General features: G+C 51.2%; 1 protein-coding gene across 1 annotated transcript in view; it reads right to left on the reverse strand.

Moving 5' to 3' along the window:
• Positions 1–17636, reverse strand: part of LRRK1 (leucine rich repeat kinase 1) — a 58058-nt gene that overhangs the window by 35127 nt on the left and 5295 nt on the right. The window contains 4 exon segments of the mRNA XM_049782663.1: positions 8546–8694; positions 9299–9478; positions 11882–12053; positions 13451–13599. Of these exon segments, the coding sequence (XP_049638620.1) occupies positions 8546–8694; positions 9299–9478; positions 11882–12053; positions 13451–13599 (650 nt within the window).

Consider the following 17636-nt stretch of genomic DNA (forward strand, 5'->3'; position numbering starts at 1 on the left):
CCCCAGCATCCCACATGGTCCCCCAAGCCAGGAGCAATTTCTGAGGGCAGAGCCAGGAGTAACCCCTGAACACTGCTAGGTGTAGCCCCAGAACCTAAATAAATAAATAAATAAATAAATAAATAAATAAAAAAATGTTTAGAACTGATCCCCAGCCTTGGAGCAGTGAAGCACCAATGAGCCACCAGCCAGTGAAACGCTTCCTCTGGGAATTATCCCAAGACCCCCAAGAGGGTTTGGGAGATCCTAGAAACAGACACAAGATGTGGGCACATTATTGCGACTGCACAAATCCAGGCCACAGCAGGTGAAGCAAGGGGGTCTGACTTCTTATCTGAACCGGGACCCAAATCTAGGTCCACCCCAGCAGACTAGGGGCACTTACCGGGGGTTCCTGGTCCATTCTTCACGCTTCCTGGTCTGCACACAGGAGAGGAGTGGGGACACAGATAGATCCCTGGAGCTTGGGCAGGTCCCAGGAATGTGACCACTACAAGCCCAGGAAATCCACTCAGCGGGGTTTTGAACAGAGAAACCACCTGGTCTGGGGAAGCCCCAGCACTGTAATGACTGAGCTTGTCCTGCCATTTCGCTTTCTGCTGATTTTCCAGAAAGGAGAAGAGAAGCACCACAGTCTTGTGGTTCAGAGCGCTCCTGGCTCCCGCAAATGGCAGAGACCCAGTGCTCAGAGTGAGGGGCGTTCAAGCTCAGCTGTCCATGAGTCACCTGGGGGAGGCTGGGGGGTTGTTCTGCAGTGCTGGGAATTGAACCCGGGATCTCTCACACGCAAGTATTCTCAGCCCTGGGAGAAGTAAAACTACAGCTGCCCAAGGGTGGGGGCGCTGGTGAAGGGGCCGGTGTGGGAACTGTGAAATTCCATCACGCCTAACTTTCTGATTTTTTTTTTATTTGTTTCTGAGCCACATCCGGCAGCACTCAGGGGTTCCACCTGGCTCTGCACTCAGAAATCTCTCCTGGCAGGCTTGGGGGACCCTATGGGATGCTGGCGATTGGACTCGGGTCTGTCCTGGGTTAGTCACATGCAAGGCAAACACCCTACCACTGTTGTATCTATCCAGCCCCCTAACTTTTTGTGTTGTTTTGTTTTTTGGGTCACACCTGGCAGTGCTCAGGGGTTCCTCCTGGTTCTACACTCAGAAATCGCTCCTGGCAGGCTCAAGGGGGTGGGACCATATGCGATGCTGGGATTCGAACCACTGTCCTGCATGCAAGGCAAATGCCTTACCTCCATGCTATCTCTCTGGCCCCCTCCAGTCCCCTAACTTTGTAATTCCACAGTGACAAAATCAAAAAAGCAAAACTAAGAACTACAGCTAAGGGCCCGGAGAGATAGCACAGTGGCCGATCCAGGACCAAAGGTGGTTGGTTCAAATCCCGGTGTCCCATATGGTCCCCCGTGCCTGCCAGAGCTATTTCTGAGCAGACAGCCAGGAGTCAGCCCTGAGCACCGCCGGGTGTGGCCCAAAAACCAAAAACCAAAAAAAACAAACAAACAAACAAAAAAAAAACTACAGCTAAGCATGAGTCAGGAAGGGCAGGGGCGAGGGCCTGGTACAAGCCCCAAGATCCATCCTTGGCATTAAGTCCAGTCCCCCAGGATCAAATATAACCCCGGGTTGACCAGCCAGGGGCACAGCTGGGGGAGGACAGAAAGGCCCCTGGGGTCCTTGGGCAGAAGGTGGGTGTGTAGATGATTTCCCAGGACTGGGGCACAGGGGATGGACAGAGGTGGGAACCTGGGAGACCCCTAAGGCCAAGGGTCAGAGTCTGGGATCACGGATGCATGTGTACATGTGTGTATGTGTGTGAGTACATGTGTGTGTCATGCATATACACATGTTAGCATGCACACCATGCTTCACGTGTGCGTGTATGATTGTGAATGTGAGCATGTGGACCCAGGCATCTCAGTGTGTGTGAGCCCATGTGTGAGCCTGTATGCGCATCTGTGTCTGTGTATGAGTGAGCAGATGTGTGTTGGCATCTGAGCACGTGTGTCTGAGTATATGTGTTTGTGTGCGTGGTCACATTGTCCTCTGCCTGCCTCTAAGATCCTCCCCAAACTGTGCCTGTCCCACGAGGCTCAAACAGGGTAAAAAATCGTGGGAAAGGGGGACCAGAGAGATAGCATGGAGGTAAGGCATTTTCCTTGCATGCAGAAGGGACGGTGTTCTAATCCTGGCATCCATATGGGTCTCTTGAGGCCTGCAGGGAGCAATTTCTGAAGCATAAAGCCAGGAGGAACCCCTTGAGTGCTGCCGGGTGTGACCCAAAAAAACCAAAAACAAACAAACAAGCATAAAAAAAGAAAGTAAGCTCAGGGGCCAGAGAGTTTAGCAAGGAGGTAAAAGTATTTGCCTTGCACGCAGAAGGGACGGTGGTTTGAATCCCAGCACTCCCATATGGTCCCCCAAGCCTGTCAGGAGCGATTTCTGAGCGGAGAGGCCAGGAGAAACCCTGAGCGCTGCCGGGTTGTGACCCAAAAAACAAACAAAAAAATAACAAACAAAACCAAACAACGAAAAGTAACTTTTGGGGCCGGGAGAGATAGCATGGAGGTAAGGGCGCTTGCATTGCATGTGGAAGGACGTGGTTCGAATCCCGGCATCCGCATAGGGTCCCCCAAGCCTACCAGGACCCGATTTCTGAGTGTAGAGCCAGGAGTAACCCCTGAGCACTGCCGGGTGTGACCCAAAAACAAAAAACAAACAAAAAAAAAGTGTGGGAAGACCTTGCAGGGTTCAGAGGATGGGGAGAGCAGGTCCCCCAGTCCATTCCTGGCACTATGGATCCCCCCAAGCAGGGAGCAGTGCTCAGCAGGACCAGAGGCTGATTCCAAACCAAAATAAAAAAACCGAAACTTGGGGTCAGAGCGATAGCACAGCGGGGTTCTTTGCCATGTATGCAGCTGACAGGGTTTGGTCCCCGAGCACAGAGTCAGGAGTCAGCCCCAAGTACTGCCTAGGGATGGCTCCACCCTACCCTAAATATAAGGGAATGTTTGTTTATTTTACCTTATTTTTTTGTTTTTTTGGGTCACAGCCAGTGGCACTCAGGATTTACTCCTGGCTCTCTGCTCAGAAATTTGCTCCTGGTAGGCTCAGGGGACCATATGGAATGCTGGAAATTGAACCCGGGTCTGTCCTGGGTTATCTGCATGCAAGGTAAATACCCTACCACCACTGTGCTATCACTCCGAGCCCCCCGGAATGTCTACTTCAATAAAAAAGAAAACTAAAACCAAAAAAAAAGAAAAAAAAAAAAAAAAGGAACACACAGAAACCACCTGATAGTGTTTTGGCCAAAAATCCACAGACAATGCCCAAATCAGTGACGCTTCGACCTTTCAAATCAGGAACAAGGGTCCCGTCATGGCTAGATATGTCAGCTGCCGAAATTCTGAGCAGCACCTCATCAGCCACAGAAGGAACTGGGAAACTGGGGAACAACAGCGAAGGACATGGCTTGCACTTTGCATTATTCAACAGGGAAAAGCCTCTGAGGTTTGCACCCCAAACACCATTAGCATTCATAAGAAGGTCTGTAAGGGAGAGCTAAAAGAACCTAAGCATGGGGCTGGCGAGGGTGGCGCTAGAGGGTAAGGTGTCTGCCTTGCAAGTGCTAGCCAAGGAAAGGACCACACGGTTTGATCCCCCCCGGCGTCCCATATGGTCCCCCCAAGCCAGGGGCAATTTCTGAGCGCGTAGACAGGAATAACCCCTGAGCATCAAACGGGGGTGGCCCGAAAAACAAACAAACAAAAAAAACAAAATAAAACGAAACAAACAAACAAACAAACAAAAAAAACCATAATCACACCAGGAGGCTGTAGAGAAAGCACAGTGGTAGGGTGTTTGCCTTTCACAACGGCCCACCCCACCCGGGGGACAGAATGGGGTTCGATCCCTGGCATCCCATATGGAAGGCTCCCCAAGCCTTCCAGGAGTGATTTCTGAGCACAGAGCCAGGAGGAACCCCTGAGCACTGCAGGATGTGACCCAAAACCAAACCAACTGGGCCCGGAGAGATAGCACAGCAGCGTTTGCCTTGCAAGCAGCCAATCCAGGACCAAAAGGTGGTTGGGTTCGAATCCCAGTGTCCCATATGGTCATGTGTTAAAGTTTGGTTTGTGGGGCCTGGAGAGATAGCACAGCGGCATTTGCCTTGCAAGCAGCCAATCCAGGACCAAAGGTGGTTAGTTCGAATCCCGGTGTCCCATAGGGTCCCCTGTGCTTGCCAGGAGCTATTTCTGAGCAGACAGCCAGGAGTAACCCCTGAGCACCGCCTGGTGTGACCCAAAAACTAAAAAAACAAAAACAAAAACAAAACAAAACAAAACAAAACAAAACAAACCAAAGCAAACAAAACAAAACAAAACAAAACAAAACCAAAAACATAATCACACAGGGGCCAGAGTAAGTACAATGGGGAGGGTATTTGCTTTCCATGTGGCAGGCCAACCTGGGTTTGATCCCCAGCATCTCATAGGGTCCCCCCCAACCTGCCAGGAACTCAGAAAGTAATCATCTCCTGAGCCCTGCCGGGTGTGGCCCCAAAACCAAAAACCAAAACCAAACCAAAAGAACACTGGACCAGAAGCTCTAGGGATAAGGCACGGTCTTTGTGTTGCTGTGGCTGACTCAGATTCAGTCTGGCACCAGGAGCTGTGAGTAGCCCTGAGCACGGTGGTGTGGCCCATCCCACACCCCAGATTGTACCAGATATTCGCTCTCCACTGAAGGAGACACCAAAGCAAGGATTCTTGCCAGCTACCACATAGGCAAAGAAATGCACAAAAATCCCAAAGTGATGGGACAGCATGGAGGGCACTGGCCTGGCACGTAGCCAAGCAGGCTTTGATCCCCAACATCCCATACAGGCCCCAGCACTGCCAGGGAGTGATCCTTAAGCATAGAGCCAAGAGTCAGCCCTGAGCGCCACTGGGTTGAGTGCCACCAGGGTTACCGATCCCCCAAACCACCACCACCACAACAATAACAACAACAACAACAACAACAATAAAAACATAGGAACTCTAAGGGAATATTATATAAAATATTATATAAAATTCACTGGAAAATATCTTTTAACATACCTCAAATGCCATAAAGGTGAAAGGTAAACAATAACAGACTGGAAAAATAATCAGTGAAAATGAAGAGAAAAAAGAAGAGCAGCTTAGACCCTGAGGGAGGAGCAAGACATGGAGGTCAGGGAGGACTGAGGCATATGACTTGCAAGTGTGAGGCCTCGAGTTGGGGCCCTGGTCTCACAGTGCTCCCTGAGCACCGTTCGAGCATAGCCAAACTGCCCATCGCTGATTGTGGCCCCAGGATTCCTTGAACACTGCTTGTGAGTCTTTTCTGCCACCCCCACCCCCCAATCTCAAGTCTACACTGAAGGAGGAAAAGACAAACAACCTTGCAGAAAAATGCTCAGCCATGTACCTAAGAGGAAAGTCCAGTTTTGGGAAGAACTAAAAGATGCTAAGACCGTGAGTGATAAAATGCAGACGTTAAAGCCAGGAGTTGGGAATGACATCTAGTCCAGCCTTTCTGGAAAACAATATGGTGGTTCCTCCAAAAACTGGACATTGAGCTCCCATATGATTCAGCTATACCACTCCTAGGGATATACCTGAGGAACACAAAAAATACAACACAAAAATCCCTTCCTCATACCTATATTCATTGCAGCGCTATTTACAATAGCCAGACTCTGGAAACAACCAAGATGCCCTTCCACAGACAAATGGCTAAAGAAACTGTAGTACATATACACAATGGAATATTATACAGCCATCAGGAGAGATAAAGTCATGAATTTTCCTATACATGGATGTACATGGAATCTATTATGCTGAGTGAAATAAGTCAGAGGGAGAGAGACACACACAGAATAGTCTCACTCATCTATGGGTTTTAAGAAAAATAAAAGATATTGAAATAATTCCCAGAGATGAGGGCTGAAAGACTGGCTCAAGGTATGTAGCTCACCACAAAGAGTGGTGAGTGCAGTTAGAGAAATAACTACACTGAGAACTACCATGACAATGGTAATGAGTGAGAGAAATAGAATGCCTTTCTCAAAGACAGGCAAGGGGTGGGGGAAGAGGGAGATAGAGGGCACTGATGACAGGAATGTTGCGCTGGTGAAGGGGGTGTTCTTTTTTATTACTGAAACCAAACTACAAATACATTTGTGATCAAGATGCTTAAATATATTATTAAAAAAAAAAAAAAGCCAGGAGCTGTCAGATGGCTGTGAGAACGCATTGAGCTATTTGAGAACCAGAGACAGAAGGTAAGGAGATGGGGCCAGAGCAGTGGTGCAGCAGTAGGGCGTTTGCCTTGCAGGAAGTTGACCCAGGACAGACGGCAGTTTGATCTCTGGCATCCCATATGGTTTCCCAAGCCAGGAGCTATTTCTGAGCGCATAGCCAGGAATAACCCCTGAGCATCACCCGGTGTGGCCCAAAAATAAAAAATAAAAAAAAAATATGAAGGTAAGGAGAAGCTAAGGGGTCCCTGAGCCCCAGCAGGAGTGATTCCTTAGCACACAGCCAAGAATCAGTCCTAAGCACCACCTCCTGGCCTCCTACTGCCCCCCAAAGATCCTCATTATTTTGTGTCAGACTAGGTCTGTGGATTTTGCTGGTCAGAGTACAGGCCCTACTAACTTTTTGGGAATCCCTAAACAGTCTGTCACTGTGATCTCTGTGAGCAAATAGGTCCCAGCACCCAAATGCCCACCATGCAGTGCAGCCACCCAGGGCAGTGACCGGCCGTGGTGCCCACAGGAAGGGCCATAGCCACGCCGCGGTGACAGAAACAATACAGCATTGGTCTTGTTTTTGACATGGAAATTAATGTGATTGTGCCTGTTGTACTGAGAGTCAGAGAGCAGACATCCTGGAACTCCCTGGAACTCTGGATGGGACACACAGGAACAAATCACCGTCACTTAGTAGAAGTGAATAGCATTTGTTATTATTATTATTATTATTATTATTATTAGTCTCTGGGCCACACTTGGTGGCTTTCTGGAGTTCCTTCTGGTTCTGCACTCAGAAATTATTCCTGGCAGACTCGGAGGACCATATGGGATGCTGGGGATCAAACTCGAGTCAGCAGCATACAAGGCAAACACCCTACCACTATTATTCCAGCCTAGAAGCATTTTTTTTTTGTTTTCTTTTATTTTTTGGGTCACACCCAGCTGTGCTCAGGGGCTCCTCTTGGTTCTGTGCTCAGAAATCGCTCCTGACAGGCTCAGGGGACCATATGGAATGCCAGGGATTGAACCCTGATCTGTCCTGGGTTGGCAGCGTGCAAGGCAAATGCCCTACTGCTGTGCTATCGCTCCAGCCTCTGAACAGCATCATTAATGCATTGTTTCTTTGTCTGTATTCTTTTAAAACTTGTTGTTTCCTTTTGTTTGTTTTTAACCATTTCTGGCAGTGCTCAGAGCTTACTCCTGGCTCTGCACTCAGGAATTCTCCTGGCAGGCTGGGGATTGAACCTGGGTTGGTCGTGTGCAAGGCAAACTCCATCCCAACTGTGCTATGGCTCTGGCTCCCCCATTTCTTTTTTGCAGTGGGAATATTCACAAACTGTCAGCAACTTTCAAGTAACCCGGAATTACTAAGGGAAGAGATGTGTTGGGTCTGACCCAGCCTTGCTCAGGGGTTACTTCCAGCTGTGTCCTGGGGACAGTGTGATGCCTGAGGCCAGCCGAACTGGGATTGGCTGCCTGCAAGGCAAGCACCTCCCTCACCACAGTATTTCTCCAGCCCATGGTCTAGTTCTATTTCTGGTTGTTTTTTTTTTTTTTTTTTTAGGACCACATCCAGTGGCACTCAGCCCTTCCTCTGACTCTGCATTAGGGATCACTCTTGGCAGGTCCAGGGGACCCTATGGGATGTTGGGGATGGAATTCAGGGCTGTCAGTGTGCAAGGAAAATGCCCACTCCACTGTCTGATCACTCTCTAGTCCCCAACCATCGAGCTGGACATCAAAACGTTCAACATTTCCCATTTCTTTTTTCTTCTTTTCTTTTTTCTTTTTGTTTTTTTGGGTCATACTTGGTGGCACTCAGGAGTTACTCCTGGCTCTGAGCTCAGAAATCACTTCTGGCAGGCTCGGAGGATCATATGAAATGTCAGGGATCGAATCAGGGTCCATCCAAAGTTGGCCACGTGCAAAGCAAATGCCTAACCACTGTGCTATTGCTCCAGCCCCCAGCATTTCCCATTTCTGTCTCTTTGTCGCCAGTTCGAGAGCCGTGACCTCTGTCTACAGGTGCTCCTGAGCCCAAGTTTCCCCAAATAGGAACAAACTCACACCGCCAGTCCCCTTGCTGCTCATTCTGCTCCTCAGCGCAAAGGCCCTGACAGACAGTCATGGGGGGCAGTGGCGGGGTCCCGGTGTCTCACCAGCCGAGCGTCACTCTCCCTCCTGCTGGCATTTACCTGTGCCAGCACATTCATCTCTTTCAGGGTGCCCTCTGTCCCCCAGCACTCACCACTTTCCCAGGACAGTTGCTGGGCAGTCCGCTGGGCTCAATGAAGTATTTCCGGAGCAGCCGCTTGCTGGGGCCCGGGCTGTCAAGGAGGACGTAAGAGCAGAAGGAGGCCCCGTGACTGAGCAGGAACACGGCGACGTCTTCATTCCCTATGGACCGGGCCAGGGTGAGACAAGCAGCCGGGGTGCCCAAAAGGCTGGACCCATAGACACTGCCCCTTGCCTCTGAGCAGAGCATAGCCTCTTCCATGACCTCCTTGGGGGTCCCCAGGGCCACACGGGGGGTGGTGGTGAGCCTTGATTCTGAAACCCTGAAACCCCCCTCTCTGGAGCAAGTATAAGCAGAAAGAGGGAAGGCATGGCCCTATTGCTTTTTTTTTTTTTTTTTGGTTTTTGGGTCACACCCGGCAGTGCTCAGGGGTTACTCCTGGCTGTCTGCTCCGAAATAGCTCCTGGCAGGCACGGGGACCATATGGGACACCGGGATTCGAACCAGCCACCTTTGGTCCTGGATCGGCTGCTTGCAAGGCAAACGCTGCTGTGCTAACTCTCTGGGCCCCCTATTGCTTTTTTGGGGGGTTCATACCAGAATGTTCTGGGAGCCTCCTCCTAGCTCAGCACATAGAGGATGCTGGGAATCAAACCTGGGTCAGTGGCACACCAGGCAAGTGCCCAAAAGGAGGGGCTTGGTGATGTGTGCCCCCTCCCTGGTGGCATGAAGGCCTGAGGGGGATCTAGTCCAAGGGGCACCCACCTGACTTGACAGCCGCGTAGAGGGGTTGGTGCTCAATGCTGGGAAATTCGTTTTTCCTCATGGCGTAGCTTTCAGGGTCTGCCCCGTGCGTCTGGACGAGCAATTTCACCACCTCCAGGTGTCCCCGCTGACAGGCCAAGACCAGCATCCAGCTGAGCAGGCGGTGGTGGCTGCAGGGGCCTGGGGGAAGGGGCAGGGAGAGTCCCCATCTGTCCAACGGTCCGTCCGTCCCTTGACCAGGCCTCTCGGCTCAAGCTGACTGTCCGACTATCCTTCTGGAGGACGAACCCTGCGCTGCTTCGACTCAGAACCTAATGAGCACCTGTGCCCATCTACATCTGCTGGGTCTGGAGGAAGCAGAGGGAAAATGGCTAACGGGCCCAAGGCTGCTAAGGTAAAGGGGTGCCATAACCTTATGGCACTTGCACTGTTTTGATTGATTGATTTATAGTTTTGGGGTCACTCCTGGTGGCACTCAGAGGTTACTCCTGGCTCTGCACTCAGAAATCGCTCCTGGTAGGCTCGGGGGAACCATATGAGATGCCAGAGATCAAACCTTGGGTCCATCCCGGGTTGGCCGAATGCAAGGCAAATACCCTACTGCTGTGCTATCACTCTGGCCTCACATGCACTGTCCTCTTTGTCTTGGAGCCACACCTGGCAGCGCTCAGGGGTTACTTCTGGCTCTATGTTCAGTGATTACTCCTGGCAGGGTTCAGGGGACCTGATAGGAGGCCGGAAGTGAACCTGGGTCCTCCCCGCTTTGCCACAAGCTACAATGGCAGAATAATTTAGAGCTTCTGTTTGACCATGTAAGATGAACTAAGGCATTTGTTCCTTTAAACCTAGCCTTTCGCTATGTAAAAATCCACCTAGATCTTATTCCACACTTCCCGCATTTAATTTTGTACCGAATAAAGAAAAGTCGGTTTGGCTTGGCACACAGAGAGACCAGGAGATGAGAAGAGAAGCCACTGACTCCATGATTCTTTCCTGACTGGCTTGGCATATTAATCCTTCAGGGCTCCCTGCATTGGCTCCATCTGCCTGGGGGGTGGATAAAGTATGGGGAATTATTTTTACAGACTGAGTTCACCCCAAAGATCCAAGGAGAAAAAATTCAACTTGAATATTCATTTCATGTGAGAATTCCACTCAAAAATTCCAACTCTTGTGGGCCTGAGAGATAGTACAGTGGTAGGCTGTTTGCCTGGCACGCAGCTGATTCATTACAGAGGGTGGTTCAAATCCCGGCATCCCTTAGGGTCCCCAAGCCCGCCAGAAGTGGTTTCTGAGCACAGATCTAGGAGTAACCCCTGAGCACCACCAGTGTGGCGCCCAAACCAACCAAATAAATCAAAAGGAAAGGGTCCGAGAGATAGTACTGGGTGGGGGCATGGGATTGGTAAGCCCTTGCTTGCACGAGGTGAAATGAGACCTACCTAGAACTACTGTGTCTCCCTGAAAATAAGACATCTTCCTACGGGGACCGGAGAGATAGCATGGAGGTAAGGCGTTTGCCTTTCATGCAGAAGGTTAGTGGTTCGAATCCCGGCATCTCATATGGTCCCCTGAGCCTGCCAGGAGCGACTTCTGAGCATAGAGCCAGGAGGAACCCTTGAGCGCTGCCAGGTGTGACTGCCCCCCCCCCCCCGCCCAAAAAAAAGACATCCTCTAAAAATAAGACCTACTAATAGGTTTCCTTCTGGGCGAAATATAAGGCATCCTCCCGAATATAAGGCCCCCCAGGCTCTGTCTCAGAATGAAAATTAATTTACTATAAACTGGTTCCTTGGGCAGCCCCGACTGCCATCTGTAGGATTCAGTTTGTCTGATTTGTGTTGACAACTACCGTATTACTGTACTTTATATGGGTAATAAATGTCCTTTATTTTTTATTTATTTACTTATTTTTGTTTTTTTGGGTCACATCCGGCAATGCTCAGGGGTTCCTCCTGGCTCTATGCTCAGAAATTACTCCTGGCAGGCTCGAAGGACCATATGGGATGCTGGGATTTGAACCACGGTCCTTCTGCATGCAAGGCAAATGCCCTACCTCTATGCTATCTCTCCAGCCCCCAAATGTCTTTTATTTTCATTTAACAATAAATGTGTACCGCATTCTTCCTCATGGAAAAATAAGACTTCCCCTGAAAAAATAAGACCTAGTGCATCTTTGGGAGAAAAATTAATATAAGACACTGTCTTATTTTTGGGCAAACAGAATATCTACAGATCCCAAGATCTACAAATCAGCAAGCCCTGAGCACAACCTGGTGTGACTCCAAACCAACCAACCAAACAGACAAGAAAAAGTAATTGATTCAAGTTGTCAAACATCAGGCAGATCCAACAGGTTGGGAGAGGTTTGTGTGGGGACCTCACAGCGCGGAAGAAATTGTGCTGCTGACCAAGAGACCCATGAGGGACCATCACCACTGGGCTGGCTTTTAGACTGAGTATGGGTCGAAGGGTGAAGAAACAGCAGGTGACTGTGGCCCCACAGGGCTGTCTGGTGGCTGAGAGCCGGCCCATCCCCACGACTGTCAGCCTGTGCCCGTCCCGAGAGCTGGCTGCCTTTACCTGGCAGGGACTCCAGCAGCTCCTGCACCACGGCTGCATGCCCGAAGTGTGCCGCCATCACAGCCGGGTTGTCGTCGGCAGGCTCCATGGGCAGCTCTGCTTGCCTCTGTGTGAGCAGGTACCGCACCGTGTCCAGGTCCCCGTGGGCAGCAGACACGCTCAGAAGCTGGCGCTGGGCAAGAAGAACAAGGGCCGGGCAGCAGTAAGGGCAGGGAGGGCTCAGGGCTGGCCAAGGGGCTTAGTCCCTAGTCCCTCCTCTCCTCCCCTCCCCTCCCCTCCCCTCCCCTCCCCTCCCCCCCCTTCCTTCCTTCCTTCCTTCCTTCCTTCCTTCCTTCCTTCCTTCCTTCCTTCCTTCCTTCCTTCCTTCCTTCCTTCCTTCCTTCCTTCCTTCCTTCCTTCCTTCTTTTTTCTTTCTTTCCTTCCTTCATCCTTTCCTTCCTTGTTTGCTTTCTCCCTCATCCTCCCCTGTGTGTGTGTGTGTGACACCCGGTTGATACTCAGGGCTTACTCCTGACTGCACTCAGGAATCACTTCTGGCAGTACTTGGGAACCATTGGGATACTGGGGATGGATGAAACTATGATCTCTCTCTCTCTCTCTCTCTCTCTCTCTCTCTCTCTCTCTCTCTCTCTCTCTCTCTCTCACACACACACACATACACACGCACACACACACATACACACGCACACACACTCTCTCTCTCTTCATATAATTAGCTTTAACTAGGTTTTTGGGTTCTTTTTTTTTTTTTTTTTTTTTTTTTTTGCTTTTTGGGCCACATCCAGTGATGCTCAGGGGGTTACTCCTGGTTCTGTGCTCAAAAATCGCTCCTGGTAGACTCAGGGGACCATTGGGACACCGGGGATGGAACCCCAGTCTGTCCTAGGTTAGCGCACACAAGGCAAACACTAGCACTTGTGCCACTGCTCCGGACCCATAGTTCTAACTAGATTTCTGAAGACACAGAGAGGTGCTAAATCTGTGCTAATCACACACTTTTAACAAATCCTGCAAAGAAACACATACAGAAACAGATTCCTCATGGAGGGCAGGAGGAGAGAGCACAGGAGGGAAGGCTCTTGCCTGGTCAAAATCTTGTTCAAATCCTGTACCACATCTGATCTCTTGAGCACTGCCAGGGATCACTCCTGAGCACAGAGCCAAGAGTAGTTCCCGAGCACTGCTGGGTGTGGCCCAAAAACAGAAAAAGAAAATGAAGTACAAAACCAAAACCAAATAAGAACTGGACTGTTATTCCTGTTCTTTTCTTTTTTGTCTTTGGGCCACACCCGGCAGTCCTCAGGGGCATTCTCAGTGCTCAGGAGTTGTCCCTGGTGGTCCTTGGGGGTCCGTAGCAGTGCTGGGGAGTTGAACTGCGGTCAACTGCATGCAAGATCCATGCCTTACTCCCTGTACCATATTTCAATTCCACATTAGTTACATTAGTTCAGGATTGGAAGCGATTGAAATGCCCAACTAACCCGGGTTCGATTCCCAGCATCCTATAGGGTTTCCTGAGCACTGTCGGGGGAGGGTGCAGCAGGCGAGAGGTGGGCAAGGGGGCCTCACCTTTCCCAGAGAAGTCAGGCCCTGTTCACAGGCTGCTTGCAGCAGGCTCCTGGCCCGGCAGCGTTGTCCCTGCTTGTAGGCGGCGTGAATGTTCTGCACCCCAGGCCACGGCGCTGCAGGGCCACTGCCTGGGCTCATGTCCATGGTTCCTGGGGTGGAAGAGACACTGTGTCACTCTGTCACCCTCCTGCACACGAAGAGGGGGCCGTCTTACAGACCCCTGGATGCTGTGCAGAGAAAAACTGCAAAGACCGATGTCACCCCCACCATGGAAGGGGTTTCTGGTATAGAGCTGAGGCTTAGGCACTGCATTAGGGCTCCAGAACCTGGAGGGAGCCCCACTCACAAAGCCCTGGAGTGATCTATGAGCACAGAGCGAGCCCCTAGCACAGAGCCAGGCGTAAGCCCTGAGCACAGAGCCAGGAGTGGTCCCCAAATCAACACAACAACAAAGCCCTAAAATCCGGAAGCTGCCATGAACTTCTGTGGACAGATCTGGAACCTACAGGGATGACTTGGCCTGAAAGGGGCCTCAAGTAGGATCTTTGGCTCTCTCAGGGCCCCCCAAGGGTGCACAGGAACCCACACACGATGTCGTCTCCTGCCATGAGTGTTGGTTTGTGAAAGACAAAGTGACCTCTGCTGCCAGACACACACAATGGACCCTGGGTGCCCGGCCAGTAGCCAGGGCAGAACTGAGGGCCTCAGTGGCTCTGACTGTGCCCGGCCCAGCCCGTACTGGATGTCCTTGTTCAGTGACCGGCAATCCGGTCACAACCTAGGAAGGAACTTGGAGTCCTCAGGATGGTGAGGAAAGAGTGGATGGAATTCACAGCTGTTTGAAGGAGCTTTGCTGAGGGAAAGATGCAGTTGGTAGGAAGTGGGTATGCAGCTTGGCACACGGAAAACCAGACCCTGTCCCCCAAAAGGCTCCTGGAGCCACACAGTCTGACCTGAGGGGCCTCAGGCATGATTTTCTGGACTGCTCAGTCTCCTGAGCACGGGGTTGGGGGAAGTCAATATGCCCCCTCCCCATAAGAAAAGCAAAAGTAAGACTCTAACATACAAGTTAGGAGGAAAACTGCATGGTACACTCAAGATTAAACTTCAGACAAGACACAGTAGAGACACACAATCCCTGGAACCCCATAGGGTTCCCCGAGCACTGTCAGGAGTAATTCCTGAGCTCAGAGCCTAGAGTCAGCCTTGAGAACTGCTGGTGCGGCCCAAAAGCTAATAAACAAACAGAAAAAAAAAACCAAAAACAAAACAAAACAAAACAAACAAACAAACAAAAAACCCTCAAACCAAACCAAAATCAAAAACTACAATCAAGGCTCTTTCCAGGCCTGGTTCCTATGGAGCTGAAAATGGGGGACTGGGAGAGCCAGGAAGCCCTTGGGATTGTTCAATGATGCCCAGTCAGGTGGGGACGAGGACAGGGGGCCATAATAACAAGCTCCTTTCTGGGCCATAGAAGGGCCTAGCCATGCACATGCAGGCCACAAAACATAGGATCACCTGGTGTGTGTGTGTGTGTGTGCGTGTGTGTGTGTGTGTGTGTGTGTGTGTGTGTGTGTGTGTGTGTGTGTTGGGGCAGGAGATCGGGAGTCTAAAATGTGGGGTGCTGGGGTCTTGGCCATAGCGGGGCCTGGGACACAGCCTTGAGGGTCAATCCACAGACTAGGGCAGAGGCTGCAATGTTGGCTGGTAGCTTACTCTGCTGGCACAAGGTTAGATAAATGGGGGTAAGGGCACCCCCTTCTCGTTACTTCAGATTTGAGGCAAAGGGATGCTGGTTAGTGCAGATGGTGAGGCAGGCAAGGTCAGGAGCACTGGCTCCCCAGATGGGCAGCACCAACTGCCAAGAACCACCCAGGAAAAAACCTGGTGATGTTGGAGAGGAAATGAGCTCCCAGTCACTAGAAGCAAGCAAGTACAAATCAGCCCAAGACTGAGGCCACATTAAACATTTGCCCATCAAGCCAGAGGGTTTCTCCCAGGACTGTGCCAGCCTCCCCACCTGCTTCTCTTTCCTGGTCTGGGGGGTGCAAACAGATCACTCTTATCTGTATGGAACTGGGACCTGCCCCAGCACCCATGAGCACCTCTCAGCAGCCTCAAATAGCCACCGGGCACTTCCTGTGCCAGCCCATTTCCTGCCTCTATTTCTGGCAGGCAGAAAAGATGTCCACAAGGACTGAGGTGTGTTTTGTTTTGGGGGTTACACCCAGCAGTGCTCAGGGGTTACTCCTGGCTCTGTGCTCAGAAATCGCTCCTGGCAGACTTGGGAGCCCTATGGGATGCTGAGGTTGGCCATGTGCAAGGCAAAGACCCTACCGGCTGAGATCTCCCTCCGGCCCCCAAGGACAGTGTTTCAGATGTGCCACTGCAGAGGAGGAGAGGCCCCAGCAGAGCATCAAAGGGCTTTGTAAAAACCTGTGATCCGAAGACCTTCTAGAATGTTCCTTCTTTGAGCCAGGGTGCTGATATGCAGGCGGCTATTTCTGAGCAACTCTCAGGCTCCAGGTAAAGGGGGTCCCCTGGGGCGGCGTGTGCCCAGGCACCTCTGGTCCTCCAGGAGCCCGAGTTTCCTTGTTCCTTCTACCTTCTTCCACGGCACCTTCTGGAAGTTTCCGCCTGCCTTTGCCTTCCTGGGAGTTACCCTGCGCGGTGGGACAGGTTTTTCAGCCCCGACAAGATCCAAGGACGAGCTTCTGTCAAACCAAAGGTGTCGCTGGGCTTCCTTTCACTACGCTGGCTCCAAGATCCTGAACTCGGGCCGAGGTCCCAACTTGCTTCCAGAGCACACTGGAACAGACCAGACTCCCAGGATCCCCTGGCCATGACTGCCACACATAGTGGCCCTCCACTCTGTATTAAAGGTCGAGCTATGAGGGTCCGTGTGGCAGCACAGCATATGGCTGTCCCTCACTTCCATCCAGAGTGACTGAGTGATCTGAGTCAACCCTGAGCATCACAGTTGGCGAACTGTGGTGCTCCCTCTATTCCTCCCCCCCAAATGAACCCAAACCGATCTGGGAAGTGCTTGCCCTGCATGCAACAGACCCAGGTTCGCTCTTGGCACCCCATAGGGCTCCCGGGGACTGCCAGCTCCAATGGGTGTGGTGGGGAGACAGCACAATGGCAGGACAGATTACAGGGCCTGAGGCTCCAAGTTCCATCTCTTGTCACTCAGGGACTCCCAGGCACTCAGCCCTTCAGCCAGGGACCACCAGGATTGCCCCCTAGAGGCCTGAGAATTGCTCAGAAGGCCCTTCACCCCAAAACCTGGTGGGGTATGGAAAATCACGAAGCCCCCCACCCTACCTCAAACCTGTCCAATCTGTATCTGGTCCCATACGATACTTGGAAGTTGAAAAAAGGCTTTTTTGGTTCTGAGGTTTGTTTGTGATTTGGTGGCCATGCCAGGTGGTGCTCAGGGACAGCTCCTTTCAAGTCAGTGTGCAGGAGACTGGGATCACTCCCAGGCTGCTTAGGGGATCCTGAGGTTCCAGAGCTGTGACCCAGAGGCACTCACGTACAAACCATCTCTCTGGCTCCTGATCTTTGCACCAAAAGTTGCTCCAGGGGTTTCCAGGGGGCTGGGGCAGGGGCTTGGGGCCCCCATGAGATCACTGACTTGGGCCCAGTAGGCAGCCCCCAAGTCCACTCTTATCCCCCACACAGGTGGGGGCTGCTTGGTGCTGAGGGGGGTACAGAGTGGGTGCAAACCCAGGAGGAAGACTCTTGCCACCTTTGTCACATTTCTCCAGATCACACACTTGAGAGCAGAAAATAGGAAAGCGCCTCTTCGGGACAAAGGTGGTTTTGAACAGTCCCGTCACAGAGGGTTGTTTTCCCATCTCATAATCTGAATTAGCTACAAAGGGATCTTCTGGAAACTTCCACCTGAGGTAGCAACTGTGGATTGCTTTCGGGAAAAAGATATTCAACATAAAAGTTGACAGCGCTGACAACACTGACAGTCAAACACTTGGGCCTTAGGCCTCAGAATCAACACATGGCTTCTGAGACCTTCAGACCTGGTACATGAGTTAGGAACATATCTTAGCCCATGTACCAGCCGTGTCAGCCTGTGTATCAACTGTGTGTCAGTTTGTGAGCATGTGTCATCTGGTGGGTCGCTCTGAGCAAACAGAACCAAGTCCCAGAGCCCAAGAAC

The sequence above is a fragment of the Suncus etruscus genome, chromosome 11 (genome assembly GCF_024139225.1).
Source record: "Suncus etruscus isolate mSunEtr1 chromosome 11, mSunEtr1.pri.cur, whole genome shotgun sequence".
Classification (NCBI taxonomy): domain Eukaryota; kingdom Metazoa; phylum Chordata; class Mammalia; order Eulipotyphla; family Soricidae; genus Suncus; species Suncus etruscus.